This window comes from Haliaeetus albicilla, chromosome 8, assembly GCF_947461875.1.
Source record: "Haliaeetus albicilla chromosome 8, bHalAlb1.1, whole genome shotgun sequence".
NCBI classification, from domain to species: domain Eukaryota; kingdom Metazoa; phylum Chordata; class Aves; order Accipitriformes; family Accipitridae; genus Haliaeetus; species Haliaeetus albicilla.
Window position 1 is genome coordinate 36,615,401 of NC_091490.1, and position 18,070 is coordinate 36,633,470.

Genomic DNA, 18,070 nt, shown 5'->3' on the forward strand with positions numbered 1-18,070 from the left:
CTGCAGCAAGCGAGGGGCCGGGGGTACCTCCCTGCCCCTCTACCTGTCCTTGGCCATGGGGGCCAGCTGGGCCGGGCCAGGCTGCTGGGACCTCTTGCTGGGACCGCTTTGCTTGCTGGCCTGATGAGCTCTGAGTGCGTCCTCCTCCTCCTGTCCTTTTCTCTTTGCTGTTTCTCTTTTAGGCCTTTTTTTTTTCTTTTCCTCCCTTCTGTGCTTTTGCTCTCCTTTTGGTCTGTCTTCTCTTTCTTAGTTCTCTGTCGTGCTTTTTCTTCCTCTTTCACTCTTTTCCCCCCTCTTCCTTCTCTCTCTCCTGTTCACGCTTTCTCTTCCATTTCTCTTTGTCACCTTTTCATCTGCATTTCTCATTTTCACTCTTTCTCTCCTCCTGCTCCTTTCCTCTGCCCCGGGGAGGGCTCCCCAGGGCTGCTGCGCCCACCCTGCCCTCCAGCTGCAGCTCCGGGTGACAAGGGGGGGGACACCCCCACGCCCCCTCTCCCCCCCCCCCCCATCGAGTGCTCCTCCAGCCACCCCCCACGAGGACCTAATGAGCGCGGCGCTGCCCACCCCCTGCCCGGCCCGGGAGGGGGGTGCGTGTTTGGAGGGGGGGGGGTGCCGGTGCCACGTCCCGGCGGGGCCCCGCGGGCCGCCCTCCCCCGGGTGCCCGGCTCGGCCGGAGCTCCGCGGAGCCGCCCCCGCCGTTTGAAGTGCGGGGCGGAGGGGAGGGGAGGGCAGCGCAGGGGCGGAGGGAGGGGAGCCGCCGGCAACGGAGGCGGAGGGACGGGGCGCACCCGCCCCAGCGGCCCCACAGCCACCCTGCGCCTCCCGGCCGGCGGCAGCTCCCCGCGCCGCCGCCCCGGCGCCCCGAGCCGGCCGCCGCCTCCTCTCCCCTCCGGCATGTTTTAAGCTCGGCCTTGCCCGCTCCCCTTCGGGCTTCCCCTCCTGCCGTCGGGTCCCGTCCCGTTTCCCCCCTTTCGGTCCTTGCGCATCCCCCCCCCCCCTCCTCCTCCTCCTCGAAGGGCCGGCGGCTGGGGGGGAGCGGGGGCGGTGGGCGCCCGGGGGGGGGGCGGCGAGGGCAGAAAAGCCCCGCTTGACGCCATGGCGTCCAGCTATGCCCACGCCATGGAGAGGCAGGCCCTGTTGCCCGCCCGCCTCGACGGCCCCGCCGGCCTGGACAATTTACAAGCCAAGAAGAACTTCTCCGTGAGTCACCTGCTGGACCTGGAAGAGGCGGGCGACATGGTGGCCGCCCAGGCGGACGAGGGCGGCGGAGAACCCGGTCGGAGCTTGTTGGAGTCCCCCGGGCTGACCAGCGGCAGCGATACCCCGCAGCAGGACAGTAAGTGCGGGGACACCCCCCCCCCCAACCTCCTTCCATCCCTCCCCGGGGCGAGGGGCCGCCGCGGCCGCTCCACGTGCGCCGCGCTCCCGGGGCGGAGCGGAGCGACCGGGGGAGCCGCGGCGGCCGCTGCCGGCCCCGGCGGGGACGCGGACGGGGAACGGACTCCCGCGGAGAAGCGGCCGGAGGAGCCGCCGGCCGGTCCCTGGGCCGGCTCGTCCCGCTCCCCGAGCCGGTCTTCCCCGCCGCGCCCCGTCCGGGGAGCCCGCGTCCCCCCCCCCCGTGCCCTCGGCGGGGCCGGCACACGGCGGCGTGCGAAAACGCTTGTTTTCTCCCAGCGGCGTCCCGGGAAGGGGGGGGGGGAGAAGCGGTGGGCTGCTCTCCGCCGCCGTGCCGCGCTCCTCGGGTCCCGCGCCGCGCTGCTCCGTCTCCCTTCGGGGGACGCGGAGGAGGAGCCGGGCCGGGCAGGATCGGGCCGGAGGGCTGAGCCCCCTTTTCCATCGCCTGCCGGAGGGCTGAGCACGGGGTTCGGCTGGACGGGACGGGGCGAGGCGCGGCAGGCGGCTCTGAGCCTCCCTCCATCCATCCGCCCGTCGGAGCTGGGACCGGCGCCGTGGTTTGCGGGATACCGGGAAGCTGCTCGGGGCTCTGGATGGGGACCGGACGATTGTCCGACGACCCGCCCCGGAGCACGGCGGCTCGCAAACAGCCCGAGGGTGCGTGTGCGGCCGCCAAGTGGAGCCGCCGATCCCCTCCTCCCCGAGTGCCGCTTCTCCCGGTGCGGGCCTGATCCAGGCCCGGCGGGCAGGGCAGGGCGCAGACCTGCCGCTGAACCGCCCGTCCTAACGGGTCCTCGCCTGGGAACGGCGAGTAGCCCGAAAACAACCGCCCCGCGGATGGACGGGCGCCGGCTTGCGCGGCATTTTCCAAGCGCCTCCTGTTATTTTTCCAAGGGCAGCGCTGTCGGAAAGGGAGAGCCGCGGCGGAGCGGGGCGAGGTGGGTGTGCGGGGCCAGCAACCCCCTCACCCCCCCTTACCCTCTCTTTGCTTTCTGTTAAAAAATAGATATATCCCCGGCCGCAGGGACTGGTCGCGATTTTCGTTGTGGGTAAGGGCTGGTTGCGGCCGCCCCTGCCGTGTCTCCCGTGGAGTGGGCAGGAGCCGCGGACACGGGCTCGTTTCCCAGGGAGCCCCCCCAGCCTGGGCCGGGGGGCTGCCCTGCGGCTGCCGGCAAAAAGCAGGGTAAAAAAAACCCAACCAAACAAAACTAACAAAAACCCAAACCAACAAACAAACCCGAAAAGCGAACGAAAATTGCAATTGCAATTTTCGTTCGCTTTTCGGGTTTTGTTTGTTTCCCGCCGGCAGCTGGGAGCTGCCTCCGACCCTCTTTTCCCCACGGATCCGACGTGGCTTTCTCAGTATCCCGAAGGAAACCGGGCTGGGGAAAAGGGAGAGCCTTCCAAAAAAGCAGCCGCCCCTTACACTACCACCCGTGGGATCCCCGAGCTTAAACCCGGCAAGACATTTTCTCCGGGCGGGGAAGCATCACCCCGAGGTGGGTTTATTGCGGGAGGCGGTCGGGAAGGGAGCGACCGGTGGGTGGCTGCCGGAGCGGCTCCCTTCCCTCCCGGGGAGCCGGACCGGGGCACGGCTGAGGGACCCACCGCCGCTGGGAGATGACTGTAAAAAATTTCCCTTCCCAGGACCCGGAAAAATGCAATTTCTGGCTCTAAAGGTGTATATTTTAGCGGGGAAGGCAGTGATTGCTGCTCCCCCCCCCCGATTCAGCTGCCTGTGCCGCAGCATTGCGGCCAGAGAGTCTCCGAGATACTAACCAACAAGTTACGTAGACAACTCTCTTTTTTCATTCTATTCCCACCACCACCACCCCCAGTTTCGTTTATCATATTTTATTTGGATGAGATTTACTCCTGATGCCACCCCTTGCCAACTGCGGAGCTAGCTTGGTCAGCCTGGAAAAGAGGGGCTGTGTTTCCCTGATACCCACCCTGCTCTTGGAGCATGAAAAGCACCAAAAATCCCTGTCTGAGGGTGTGTTTCCCAGCCAGCATTGCCGAGCAGGGACCAAACTACAGCTTCAAATAAATTAGAAGTTCTCTGAATGCTGTAAAAGTTTAATGCCGTTGCGGTGAATTAGAAAGTTTTAAAAGTATTCTAAAGCAAGCAAAAAAAAGGGGGGGGGGGATAAATTCTCCCTGGTTTATTGGGCAGAGCTGTCATCTGGGCTTTCTGACTCTTTCACTGATGTGTTTAGCAGATCCCATGACTCTCCCTGCCTCAGTTTCCCCACCTATTGCATGTGTTTCGTGTTTTGCAATCCATGCAGGAAGAGGACTGTGCTGGAGCTAGGCTACAGAAGTATGAGATTTTCTTGGTGAAAAATGAGAGCTGGTTCAGTGGAAAAGCTAACACAGGGCTCGGTTATTCTCCGTGTTACTAAGAGAGAGAAGGCAAAAGTCGTTTGGAGAAATTGTGGAATGTCTCAAGAATACTAAAAATGTTCTTCCAACCTGGAGCAAAGTCAGGTAGTCTGTCAGTAATTTCTGTCCCAAACTAAAGTGAAAAGCCAAATTATTGGTGCTATTTTTGTCATCCAAAATTAAGGGAAAAACTTTGACACAGAATTGACAAAAGGTTTTATTTGGACATTTCAGATTGAAGGAACTGTTTCACCACTACTTCATTTGAATGAGATTCAGAAGAAAACGTTTCTCTTATTAAAAGGAAAAAAACCCTATCATCCCTGAGAGTAGCTGTGATTGTAATATTTACAGGGAGAACTGTCAGCGTATTAAGGAGCTGATTTTTCAGTGGAGTTGCAAAGCTGTCACTCTTGTTGACTTTAGTTCAACTTGTAGCTCAGAAAACCATACCCTAAAAGCTGATACGATTCACAGCAAACCTCCCTGCCTCTGCTGCTTAGCCAGGAAGACTTTGCAATCCGAGTTCCTCTTCATTGCAAAACCACCTGTTAAGATAGAACCGACTCTTGCTTTGGTTGCAGGGCTTGTGCTAACTCCAGCTAAAACTGGGATGAAAATGCGGGTCCCAGCTCAGCAGAGGGGACCCCCTGAGCTTCCCAGCAAAGACAGTCGGCTCCTGTCGCTCCCGTGCCCTTTGGGGATGGCAGAAACCTGTTGGTGGCCTATGATTTCCCAGAGCTTGTGACTCTGAGTAGGGTTAATTCTCCAAATCCAAAGCTGGTAAGCTATTAGCTTGCCTTTTTTTTTTTTTTTTTATAAGTTGGCATTTTTGACCTCTGCTTTTTTTTTTTGGTTGGTTTGTTTGAGTCTTGCTGTTGATGGCTCATAAAACGATGCGGAGAAAGCATGAGCAGCGAAAGAAAAATTGTTACGCTTAGATTTCTTTTGTGAGGAATGAATAAACCCCACTTCGGTCCAGTACGTGTACAAGTTCTGCATATTGGAGTTATTACTGTCCTTTAATTTCTCTTCAGTATAAAAGCGATGGCAGCTTGGGTGCTTCACTTCTCTCCCAGGCTGGCAGATTATGTTTGGCTGTCAGGGCTGGTTCATGATTAGAGCTGGGGCAGAGGCTGCCTGCAGCCCCCACGACTTCTTCTGTCTCAGCGGGCATCATGACCCCCTCAGCACTGCTGCTCCTTCCCAAGGAAGCAGAAACCCTGCCGGGGTGGCCGGGAAGAGGTGAGTTTCTTTGCTCAGGCTGGGTCAAGCAGAGCATCTGTGCTGGCTTCAGCCCCCTCTTCTCAGGCAGCGGGTTGAGAGCACGGGGAAGGGCTTTTTCAGCTGGCACGTTGTTTGGTGATGGATCTTGTTGCGGCAGGATTTTGCAGAGATTGGAAATAGAAGTGGTTTCAAGAAAGGACAAGACAAATTCAGGGAGGATTGAGGATGGTTCTTCGCTGCAGCAGTGTATGGAGGCAGCGTCTGGCTCAAGGAGCCGCGACTTGCAGAGACTGGAAGGATGAGCTGGGGCAGAGATCGCTGCGTTGATGCCTGGGCTTATACCCTCTGACTCCGTCATTACTGGCAGTCTGAGGCAGGATCCTGAGCTGAAGCACCTTTGGTCTGCTCCCACATGGCTGTCCTTTATGCTTTAATTGCCTCTTTTTAATCAGAGCAAGTGAGGTTGCTGCAGGAGTAAAAATATTGAATTGTTTCTCTTGGGTTTTTTGCTGATCCTGAGGTCGTCTGCGGTATTGTGCCTCCCCACCCTTCACAAAAAACCATACGCCTTCTTAAAAAGAGGTGGAAGAGCTCTGGCACTGCTTTGAAATGTGAAAAGCGATTTGGTGGGCTGCTGAGTTGCATGGAGGGTGAAGGGGAGAGGAAGCGCCAGGGACAACTGCAGGGTTTTCTTTGCAAGCCTCTGCTTTATCTTGAAGTACTAAGTGGCTCTTTTGTTAGTAAAACACAGCCCTTATTCCCAGAAGATGCTGAGACTGTAGAGTGGGGATGTACAAAGAATAGAAAGAGGGGGGAAAAAATGCAGGGTAAATTGATTAAATCTAGCGACTATTTTCTTCCTCTCTTGTCCTGCATAGCTGATGGGCAAAGGGAGAGTCTGCAGGGAGCAGCTGGCTGCTGATGTCCACGGGTGACCGAGGGAAACCGGCCGGTGCCTTTAACCCGGCGGGCAGCAGGGAGCTTCTTTACAAGGTGCTGCCAAGAAAGACTTTCCAGAACCAATCCTTCTCTTGCAGCGGCTGGAAAAATTGAGGATCAGATCAATATTATTTTTAAGGCACTTGTTGTTTACGTTATCTGCATGAAAAATACAACAGCTTGCTTTTTCTTGCCGGAGTAATCTTTACGCGTGCCAGTTGTACCGCGCGTATCCTAGAGGCTTCTCGCAAAGAGTGAACGGTGTTCACTTGAGTAAAGGTGGAATAACAGATACCTAACACAGAGCAGTTGTTAAGTTTGATTAACTTTTTTCCATTTATGTTCTTTGGACATACCTATTTAATTTCATTCTCAGGCTGGCTGGTGCATGGTTATTCCAGCAAGTATCTCAGTGCTGGATATTTTTCTTACATCCCTGAATCCTACAGTTTGAAGTGGGAAAACCTTTTGTGTTTTTCATGTAAATTTCTAGAGCTTCTGGATGCAGACAAAAGATGGAAATGTGACTCTGTCACAAACATAGAGTCTTAAAAAAAAAAAATAAAGGCACCAAAAAGCAAACAAAAATGGACAATGTACCGTTACTAACAAATTTTTAAAAGCCATGTGAATTTGAAGGAGGGAGCTGACTCAGTTTGCGAGTGCTGGCTGTGCTGCCCTCCTTCTGGTGGGCGAAACTAGACTTTTATTTGTTTGTGAATTTCACTTTTTTTGATCATAATCAGTTTTGCTTCCTGGTTCTCATGGTCTCATAATTTGCTTATGGTATTTGTGTTTTCAATCCATCCACACAAAGCTTCCAACTTTTTAATTTGAAAAAGATTTTGCTGAAGGTTTTTACGTTTTTCTCCCCCCCCCCCCAACGTAATGAAAACACTTCCATGAAAATTAGATTTTGAAATCTCTCGTAAAACTTAAAGGCTTGGTCTAAACTGCTAGAACACTTTTAATGAACATCAGCTTTCTGTCATCTGCACCGAGTTTCCACTACTAGCCAGTCTATTTTCCATCTTTTTGATGATGTATAAAGCAGTGATCGCATGGGAAAATATTATCTCAGGGTTAATTTGTGCAATCCTTACTCACAGAAGTCATTGCATGCAATTCAATGGGCCGCTTATATGTATGCCAATTGATGAATATTAGCATTTAAAGACTTGACCAGCAGCCTTGAGTCATGCAAAAAACTTTTTTTTTTTTTGGCCGGTGGAATATTTCTGCGCAGGCATGAAACAGTTTTGCTGTCTGCATTCAGGGGCACGATCCTTTTGCCTGTCAGCAGAGGTGCAACGTGCATCAAAATATGCAATGTTAGGAAGCGTGGAAAGAAAGAGCAAGAGCATGAACAGAGTATAAGCAGGAGGGGCTGGGAAAGTCGAGTGTTTGATGAGACAGACACAGAACTACAAGACTGTAATTCCTGTGAGGATATATTCTTTTTTTTTCCCCTTGGTAACTGAGTTTGCTCCCATGGTTTTTGACATCACCAGAATGGCTTGATGGGATTATAGGTGTTTATTCCTGGTTGCAAGTTGTTTATGATATATTTAATCGTTTTTGAAACCCATATTAAGTAGCCCTGAGGGAGCTGTGCTCCTGCTGGGCCTCCGTTGCATAATGAAGTACATCACGAGTATTTACCAAGTGTCACAATATTCCAGACTTGGGCCTCTGTTTCTGGGGAGGATGAATCACTGCATTGCTGGTTCCCCACCCTACTCGCCTTTCCTAAAGGAGGCTTGGATTTCGGGGCGGAATACGGAGATGTGAAGTGAGAATCATCACAGCCTGGCTGGAGGAGCTGTTGTCCAAGGCTCTGGTCTCACTTTCTGTTTGAACTGTCCTCGTGGCTTTATGCGCAGAAAGGTTTCAACTTGTCCTGGGGTGGTGGAGCACAGAGCATAGGTTTTTAGTCTGGTTCCCTCAAGAAAAACCTGTTGTATGGTTGCCGCCGTGGGAAATATCTTCTGAACCCACTGGCTGCTCTGGTGGGAGAGCAGACAGCTCAAAGGGGTGTGAAATCCCAGGGGGGGTTATGACAGTCCGGTGGGGTGCGGAGAAGGATGCTAGCAGTGCCTCCCCCTGAGGGGGTCATGCAGCATAAATTCAACCTCTCTCTAGCCACTGGAGAGTCTCTGGAGACTCTGCGTTACAGACTGTGTCAGTGGAAGCTCACACATGCGTAGACGCAGGTGCCACCAGCCCTATGGCATGGGTCTGTAGGGGTTTGTCCTTGGTCACCCCGTGTTGTGACTGCAGCGCTCTTACAGCCAGGGGACCAAGGGTCCTCCAGGGCAGTCCTGCAGTTCTTACCCCTAGATTTGCTGGCCCTGCTCACGTTTGTCATTCCTGCGTTGATCTGTACACGCGTGGTATGTACCTAACCTGCCGTTTCCTTTTCTGCACTCTTTCTGCTGGACCCAGCTGGTTTCTGCTGTGTAGCCCCAGAAGATGCTGTGAGGTGGGAACGGGAGCTCAGCGGAGGTGCACTACGTGTCTGCTGGGACTGTGGTGGCATAATTTTGAGAGAAGCTTCTTTCAAATGAGAACATCTGGAGGATGCTGGTTGGGAAGGGAAGGGAGCAGTGGTGCCGAAGCTGAGGGCTGAGGGCCACCTCCCGCAATGGAAAGCCTGGCATCTGCAAGGATGAGTCTGCGAAGGCCAAAGCTGGGAAGAGAAGCCTGATGAGCAAGCCAGGGAGCATCTATTTCAGCTTACATAGCTTTCTGGGCTCCTCTCTCCCCTCCAGAGGCCGAGAAAAGGTTACGCCAGTGTTTAAAGCACTGTCCCAGACAGTCTGGATTTGTCGTGCCCCTATGAAGTGAACATTTGCATTGGGGTGGCAGCCTGGGACGTCCTGGTGCCTTGTGTTCCTGGAAGGGAAGGTTAGAAGAGAGGTGAGGGGAGCCAGCTGTGCTGTTAACAAGTCACTACATCCTATTGCAGCATCCAGTTCATATTCCACCCAAAATTTCCCCCATTTCTGGCTAGAGAAATTTTCCTACAGGAGAAACTCCAGCCAGTCAGCGAGACTGCTGGGCAGGGCAAACGTCCAAAGAGCCGCTCAGTATCTGGCTAGGACCCTCTCCACGTCTCGATGAGCTGCTCAGGCAGCAAAACTGCTGTTGCACCGAGAGCTGGAATTCATCAGGAGCGTGGGGACATGGCTTCCTGGTCTGAGTCTACCAGCAGATGAACTTCTCTTGTGGCCTCCTTGACCAAAGTAAAACCAAAGTTATCCGTGGCCCGGTACGTCTGGGGCAAGATAAAATTGCCAGCAGCAGCCGCTGAGTGGGCAGGCTTGGAGAAGGAAAATGGCATCCAGCTCTGAAGGGAACCAGCTGTCCCAGGGGCACTGGGAACAAAATGGGGTGCCTGGGGGTTTTGGAGCAGGGTGGGTGGCTGCAGAAGGCAGCATCCAAGTAGCTTCCAGCCCTCTCTTGTAACCAGTGTAGGTGCTGGACCAGTGAAGATTGGGTAGGTTTTGAACCCACGGAGACCTTTAGTAGTCTGCTGTTTGCTCTCGGTTTTGTTGTGTGTGTGGCTGCTGAATGAGTGGTGGGTGGGTTGCGCTGAGCTGCAGGTGGTGTGCTGGTGAAGCTGTGAAGACCTGCTCAGTGCTTCTGGAAATCATCCTGTTCTCTGGAAGTGTTGCTAATACGACCCACATTTGAAAAAAAAATCATGCTTGCAGCTTTCAAAGGGCCATCGCTTCTCGGCATCGGCTCAGCAGAGTCAGGGCTCTGTGGGGATGGATTGGACTTCAATAGGGAAAAGTGCCTGAGCCGTAACAGTGAAAACAGAGTGTTAATGCTCTGGGCCTGGTGCTGCAGAAAGGGCTGCCCTTGCCGGTGGCTCTGCAGGCAGCTCCTGTCCCTATGAAGTCTGGGCTGGTTTCCCGTAAAACTTTACAGCGCTCTCCCAACCCCATGGCTTGAAACGCCGGTAACACTTCGTACCCGTTATCCTTCTGCATCCTGCACAGCGTTGCATTTCCTCATGGATCAGAGGTACAGAACGGAGGTTTGTGAATCCAGCACCGAGTTCCTGCTTGGGATGGATGTCTCCCATGCTGACAGTGCTGGAGAAAGCTGGTGACAAGTCTGTGTCACTTTCCTATCCCCTCCCATTTGGCACTGGGAAGGCTGTCTCTAGACATGAGCTGGTAGCGCAGCCTGTCCGGTCTTGAGTGCTTGAGGTTGTCAGAGCAAATGTATTGGTGATTTTGCAGTGAGAGAGAGAAAAAAAGCTTTCAAGACCAGTCCAGAGCCAAGTTCTGCATCCTGTTGCCTTCACTCTGAATGCTGACGGGAGGCTGTACCTTTCCGTGGATCAGGGCTGGGGAGCCAGGGTGGTGGTGGCAACACAGGTCTGGATTTTATGCACACATACAAGGCAGCCTGCTGGGGAGGACATTTGTCTGCTCCACGTGTTCCCCAGGCAGTGTAGGGCCACTCCGCCTGGGGGTACCGCAGGGCAGGGTTTGTAGAGTGCGGCGTTTGCTGGTACTGGGAACAGCCTACCCAGAAGAGGCTTGCACCCAAAATCTAAATTGAAACAGTAGGGCTTTTATTCCTTCAAACAACAGTTGAGATGGCCTAGTAGGATGACCCAGCCTGTCTTTTGTTGCTCCAGAATGCCTTTGTGCCTTGGCCACAGAGTCTTGAGGTCTTTTTTTCTGTATACTTGCTACCATAACTTGACCAAGTTCACCTCACCATGCCTCAGTTTTCCTACCCATGTAACTGGGTACAATCCTGGACCCTAATTAGGGGCTTTGAAATCTGCTGGATGTGTGTTATAGAAGAGCTTGGCTTTAACAGTGATTTGGGAAGATTCTCCTCCCTCTGCATCACCCCCAGCAAATTGCTATTTCATCTGCCTCTGTCTCTGGAATCAACCACCTTCCATGTTAATTAACTGATTAGCATTGAGGACATCCCGTTCCATGGACTGGAGCAGCTTACAGCAAGTTTGTTCCTGCAGGGAACCCACCTTCTGCCCAGGTGCACCTGAGTGCACCCCATGCCCTTGGGGTGAGTTGTGTTTGCTGCGTGAACCTGTCCGTGGAGTTAAAAGGTTTTCGGTGGCAGATTTTTGCATGCGGACTTGGATCTCCTGAACATCTTGAGGTGCTTGGGCTCTCCACAAACCCAAAGGATGCAAAGAGTGGCACGTGCCGGTCAGCTGGGAGGTCCCTGGAGCATTTGGCGGTAGGCAGTGAAATTCCCAGCGGCTGGTTAGGATGGTCGCGCTCTTTTTCTTGGCTATAGTCTGGTCTTGAAGGTTTGGCCAAAAAGATCTTTACTTACAGTTCGTTTCATTTGGACAACTGCTGATACGTCTTATGGAAACTAGGGGAATAAGTGCTCACAGGGAATAAGTGCTTGCGACGCATTGCTTGTTTGTGATTTGTTTTTCATTGTTTCTCCTTAAAAAAAAAAAATCAGCTAATCAGTAAAAAGAAACAATCACCTGTGATTTAGGAGAGGGATCTCTCGTTGTAAATAATAAATTAGTGTCAGGAGACCAGGCAGACAGAATGCTTGATGAATATCCTGCAGGCTGAAAGTTGTTTATCAAGCCTGTTTGAAGACTTATGACTAACAAGCTCATTTACAGAGTTTGGAGTCTGTTCACGAACCGTTCTCCAGCTGGGAGGATGTGGGAATCATCAGAAAATGTATTCACAAGTTACTCGATCATTTAAAAAAACGATCAAACAAACAAAGACTGGTTTTTGGAAGGGAACTGTAAATTCCTCCTCCCCCCCCACTGGGTTTTCTGAGGCATTCCCCTTAGGAAAACGAGGGGCCTGGAGAAGAATGAAGAACCCCACGTCGCTCGCTAATGACCTATTTTGGTGCTAACCCTTCCTCTGAATGCCCCACCACCAGCCAAGCCCTCCAGCTGCGGGAGAGCTGGTCCCCCATGGGATGTGCTCTGCGAGGTCCGGTCTCGGGCACCCAATGGGATGGATCTATCTTGTCTCCACCAGTGGTTCCCAGTGGGGAAATTGGGCTTGCTGGGGGAAGTGGCTGCTCTCGTTCCTCTGGAGGGCTTACAGAGCAGATCTCCCCTACATCACAGCCCAGTGCATTTCTGCATGGTGTCCTGTAAAGGAGGGCAGCATGGGAGCCACTGGTGTCAACCTGCTGTCTTTTAAAGGGGGATGAATTCGGCATAAGGAGCCTATGCTAGAGCGCTGTGGCTCCGTGCCCTTTGCAAATCTGCTCGCCTAGCCTCGAACCAACTCTCCTGCTCAATGCAAAACACCGCATCTTTATGAGGAGAGGCAGATGTTTTTCACCCCCTGCATCTCCTGCAGTTCTGCATTGTTTGTGGAGTGTCCTCTTGTTGTGCTTGGCCATGGAGAGGGCTCCAGGTGGGTTCTGCTTGGGCATGCTGCGTGTCGAGGAAGACGTGAACCGGGTCAAAAAAAGTCTGGAGAAGAAAAGCAGAAAGGAGAGCTCCAGCATCCAGTTTAGGAGGAAAGAAGAGGTACTTAAGCTCAAGAAGAGGAGGGTATAAACTGATCTCCAAGCCCACCTACTTCTGGTGCAGCAAGGGAGATGTAAGTAAGGCAGTGGGGAAATCCTCCCAGGCCTAGTGAAGGTAGGGAAACCCTGGAAGAGATGGTGTGAGGATGCTGTGGAGACCCCAAGCACAGATCTGATAGAGACAAATGTGTAAAGGAATAAACAGGGTAGAGCCGGTCCTGCCTTGGGAAAGGAGTAAGAGGGGTCTCTTGGACATCCTTTCCCCAGCTTTCAGTGACTGCATGATTTCAGTGGGAATGTGCCTGTGTGCTTAACCCTGTGTTTCGTCTGTCCTAGCCAGCACAATGATGCTGCCTCCAATTTTCCCCCACTTTCCAAGCAGGTTGCTATGCTGTGCTCAACTGGGGTGCCTGTGGAGCAAGAGGGACCCAGCCAGCTGAGGGAAAGCGTGTGGATGGGGAAGGGACACTCTCGCTGGGGGTGACCCGCTGCTGGGAAACCAGGCAACAGATTTCCTAGACATGCCTTTTGGCTTGGGCATTGTGGGCTGGGAGCAGCTGGTGTGATAGAAAAGATAAACTAGTATGTGATTAGCAAGAAAACACCCTGAAAAGCTGCCCTTCATCAATCTGGGCAGGCTCGTGTCTGCCTTTGAGTGCCGTGTGCTTCTCTGGCCAGAGATAGTGTGTGTCTCTGGAGGAGGTTACAGCAAGCGAAGACGACTCCTTGTTCTCGGGAGGGTCAGAACACTGTGCAGAGCAGAGTGCCGAATCCTGATTTTCTCGCCGGCAGTGATGCCGGGCTCCCCATTGCACTGGTCCCACTTGCTACGTGCATGGCACTGCTCTCCAGGCATCCTCAGAAGGGCTTTTCTCTCTGCTGTGCTTCCCCAGTCTCTGCTCTGAGTGGGAGCACTTTTGCTCATGTGACATACTGCTGTCCCTCTCAGGCCATGCAATGCTGAGAGTCATTCCAGACACTTGTGATGATGGATTTGAGTCCCTGTTTCTGTGACTCTCTAGGAAGAGGGTTTTTTGGTTTTTTTTTTTCCTCTTTAATCCATCAGAGAAAGGTAGAATGAGAGCCAGTGGCTGGGAGCAAAAGCCAGACGTGCATTCAAAGGAGGTAGAAAACATGCAATTTTAAACTGTGAGATGTTATGTAATCCTTAGAAATAACTCTGAAGGAGAGTGTTGGCTTCTCCATCCATGAAAGTCTGGAAGCCCTTTTGGAAGAGCTGCTTTTATCAGCCATGAGTTATTGGTCTCCCTAGCGGGGTAACTGGGTGAAATGCTATGGCTGGGTCTCGCACAGAAACCGGCAAACTGAAGAGGTCGGCTCTTTCTGTGGGATGGATGGATGCGCTGCAGCATTCCTGCGCAATTCGATGTCAGGGCTAGTCCTGCCAGGAAATTGGATCACAGGACCAGATGGAGAATGCAGATCCACTCGGTGCAGTCTGTTTACAGGTTTGAACCAAAACATAGTGAGAAACACAAAAGAAAAGCAATGTCCTCATCTCTGATCGTAACTCAGGCCCTTATGTGAACCAGCTGCCACATTCATTTATAGGACAATCCCCTCTTCAAAATCCCACTGTTAGGAATAACAGAAGTAGGAAAGCCTCTGCAGAGCTACAAAGGGTGAATATCAGACACAGAAATAGCCCAGTTTGCGCTCATATTTCGGGACCTCTTCTGAGTTTACTGCGGCTCTGAAGAAAACAGGCTGTTGCATGAGATTTCTGGTATTTCTGGCCAGCTTGAGAGTCTGTGAACGGTGTCTCTTGTAATCGCAACCCTGTCGGCTTTGGGTAAAATGAGGAAAACAGGGAGAGCTGCAAATCTAATCAAAGGTGAGGAGGGGCATAAACATGCTCAGCTTCCTCGTGGGACAGAGGGGCTCCGAATCGGTGGGGTGGGCTCCCTGGGAAGGTCAGAGATGGCTGTGCCGGCCTGGCACCAAGGAAAAGGAGCAAAAGGGTTTGCAGGGCCGCAACAATCAGAGCCATTTGCCGCCTGCGTCTGCACTCCATTTTGCATTCATTTGTTGCCAGCCGGGAAGGAGCCTGCTAAACCAGGAGTGGCCAAAGAGCCACAGAAAGGCGGCTCCCCCAGGAGCGTTTGTAGCACGAAACCCTCCTGGCTGCTCCTCTGCTCCACTGCCGAGCTCTTGGGGACAGGAGCCTTTTTCCACCCTGCCAGGCTGGGCATTTCCCAGCACCGATGCTCAGTGCTCGCGGCCACGTGCTCATGGACACACTGTTGGCCAAGGAGGATGGAGGCGTGGAGGTTTCCAAATGCTTCGTTCCTAGAAGGGATGTTAAGTAAAAAATGTGCCGAGAAATGGTTTGGCAAATGGTTTGGAGGAATTACACTTTCCTTCAGTATGATTAATAATGGGGATGGGGGGAAAAGATCAAAATAATCAAACTCCTCTTAAAACTTTGCTGGGCTAGCCACATTCAAAACAGTCTGGGTGTGAAAACTCAGAAGGTCTCTGAATTTGTCCCAAATTGACTCCAGGCAGGATTTAAGCTTCTGAAAAAATCCTGGCACATGAAATGTCCCCCAGGCAGAGCCGTGGCCACGGCTCCAGGGCGTTTGGTGTCACTGTACAGTGCTCAGATACACCTTGTCGTACTTCACAGCCGAGGGTGCTGGGGGAAGTCCTGTCTGCACTGCAGAGAGCATCCCTGGAGACCACCATCATCTTTGCCCAGGTCCTTCTTCTGAGAACGTGGCTATCCACTGCCACTATCAGGAGGTACTACAAGGCACGGATGTGAGTAGCATCATCCTAAACTGGCTGTGACATGGCTGGATTTTGCTGCAGGCTGTGCGCTGGCTGTTAATCCTGCTTTAGGGCAGCCTCTCTATAAAGAGAAAAACTCTTGCATGCCTGGTGTGCAAAAGAGAGGCAAGTACCTCCTGGGGGAAATGCCTACCCTGACCTGAGCTGGTCCTGTTGCTTGTTTTGAGAGAGTTGAGAGGATGCTCAACCCACTGGGGTCAAGGATGTTGTCATTAGCTAATAGCTGAAGCTGCTTGGGAAGAAGTACTAGACTTTCCTTTAACAATGTCAACAGTCATGACAACTAAAGAGAAGGGCACCTTCCTACCTAGAACTGTAGCCAGGCACTTTTCAGGTGAATTGCTTCAATGTTGAGAAATGCCAATTCTGTCCAACTGCAGCAGGCAGGAAATTTCTGTTGGCTCCAGCTGGAGGGGGGGAAACCTCCTCCAAATTAATGCAATTATGGAGAAAGCAGATGTTTTGGGTAAATACTTCAATTTTGCTTTTTATTGAAAAGCAGCATTTATGTTGGGGGGGGGGGGAGATTTTTATAAGCCTTAAAATGGAAAGAAACCTCTTCGTTTGACTTTTTTTTTTTCTTCTCCTGAATTTGTTTGCTAAAACTTTTAGAAGACCTATTAGAGGTCAGCTCCAAACAGGTTTTTAAAGTAGAGAGCTGAAAACCATCGGTTGCTGCCAGTGCCTGGTGTTTGGGAAGTGATGCCCCGGGAAGATTTGGGGAGATGCAGAGGGGCTTTTCTGTTATTCTGGTGCCATCTACTGGTCCGAGCCCACAGAAAGGTCTGTGACAGTGGGAAACGGGAGGGAAACACGAGTGGACAGTGTGGTGCGGCCAGGGTCCCGCAGGAGTGTGGGCTGCTCACCCTCCCTGTGCAGGGCACACGGATGCGGTTGGTGCTGCACGCCCCTTCGCCTCGGTCTCTGCTTTCTCCTGGTTTAATAGTTAAAAAGCCTGGTGCAGCCGTACTGAAACCTGGGGCTTGGGCTGCTCGGTCTGAGCCCTGGGCTCTTCCAGCTCTGGCCTTGCCAGGAAAGGCGAGGGGAGGTGATGTGAAGGAGGCAGCCGTCGGTGATGATGCTCCTGCCGCTGTGCACCTCCAGGTTGGGATGTCCGTGGAGCAATCAGGGCTGAGCTCTGCTGGGATTTCCTTTCGCTTTGTCAGAGCAGTGACGTGCTCTTGTCAGGGCTCTCGGGTGTCTTGTAAGAGCTTAGGTTCGCCCGCTGCCGGCATTAATAATGCCTCTTTCCTTTTACCAAGGCACCAGGTTTTCAAGAACATTGTAGGAGCTGAATTATTGTCACAGTTCCTGTTCAAATTGTCAAATTGTGGTCGAAATTGGCCAACAACTAAAAAACTGCTGGGGGATCAGAGGCAAAGAGCATGTCTCGTTGTAAGCAGTTTCTTTGGAAAGTCAGTTAAAACCAGCTGAGGAAGCTGGGCCACCCTTTTGGAAGGCACCTCCAAGGGGTTCGGTGCCCAGAGCAGCCCATCCAAGGACACAGTCTTCTTCTCCGGGTGCCCAGCTCTCGCAGGAGGCTGGTGGGAGCTCTGCCGCAGGGTTTCTCCTCCGTCCCTGCCTCTCTTCTGCCACACGTTGCACGTTGGCTTTGCTCTGCCGTTGGCTGGGCCAGCACCGTGCGGCACATCCCTGGGGAGAGGGATGTCCTCTATTGTGGCTGCTTCAAAGGGCCGAGGCTCGTCTTCGGCTTGCTTCGCTCCAACGTGGCAAGCCACGCTCTGAGCAAGACACAGCCTGCCTTCAACTCAGCTGGCACAGGAGCAAGGAGGAGGGAAAGCCAGGAGAGGGGAAGAGAGCTTCGATGGGGTTTTCTGACTTTTTTTATTTTACAGTTTAAAGGCAAGACCCACAGCAGGAGACCTAATAGCTTGGGAGCAGTATCTCTGCCTTGCAAATGTACTTTCTTCTCTAGCAAACACAGGAGGTATTACCCCTTTGGTTACTATCGGTAGTAACTTTTTAAAGTGCTTGGGTTTCAAGCCTTGAAATTTCCCAGGCTCATTTTCTCTAACGATTTGAGAGAAGTCAGAGCTCTTTCTATGTGAAAACTTGAGGCATGGGGAGTTTTTGGACACAGGCTGTAACTGAAAGCTGGAAAGGCTGATGCTCAGGTACCAGGGACTGCCAGGTGGGAGAGGATAGCCCCGAGCTGCCCAGGCAGTTGCAGGGATTCAGCGCTGTTTTGGGGCAGCCTGGCCTGTTTCAGCCAGCGCTGGTGGAGCTGGTGCTGGAGCTACAGGGCAGACATGGTTATGGTGGATGTGGGCACCCGTCCCTCCGGACACAGCTCTGGCTGAGCGCAACAGCAGGTCTCCCAAGGCAGGCGGTGAGGATGAGACTCTTGACTTTGGTCATAGGCTGGCAGGTAACCAGAGAAAGATACAGCCTGTGCCCAGGGGTGAGGAGTTTTAGTATTTTATTACCTCTGTGCCCAGGTGATAGATGCAATAAAACTGCCAGAGCAACTGCAAAACAAATGCCTGAGCAACAAAAGAGGTTTGTGGGAGAAACCTGTACGTCGTATCACAGCCCGGGCTCAGCGAGCAAGAGGGCTTGAAGTCATCTGTGTGTAAGTGATAATCATCGGGAGTGCTTTTGCCTCCCCTGTTCATGTAAGGCAAGATCAGAGTGCTGTTAGCCAGAATGAAATATAATATTTGTTTTAGTTACTCATCCATCCCTCATTGGGGATGAGGGTATGAATTCTCCAGCTTAAAAGGAGCTTTTCATCTCCAGCTCCTGCAATCCGTCTAACGCTGGGAAC

The 18,070-nt window shown here is 52.6% G+C and overlaps 1 protein-coding gene across 1 annotated transcript in view; it reads left to right on the forward strand.

Moving 5' to 3' along the window:
* Positions 1 to 1,034: 1,034 nt before the first annotated feature.
* Positions 1,035 to 18,070, forward strand: part of PRRX1 (paired related homeobox 1) — a 40,280-nt gene continuing 23,244 nt past the window's right edge. The window contains exon 1 of the mRNA XM_069789822.1: positions 1,035 to 1,336. Within this exon, the coding sequence (XP_069645923.1) occupies positions 1,096 to 1,336 (241 nt within the window). The 5' untranslated portion in view covers positions 1,035 to 1,095. The remainder of the gene's footprint in view (positions 1,337 to 18,070) is intronic.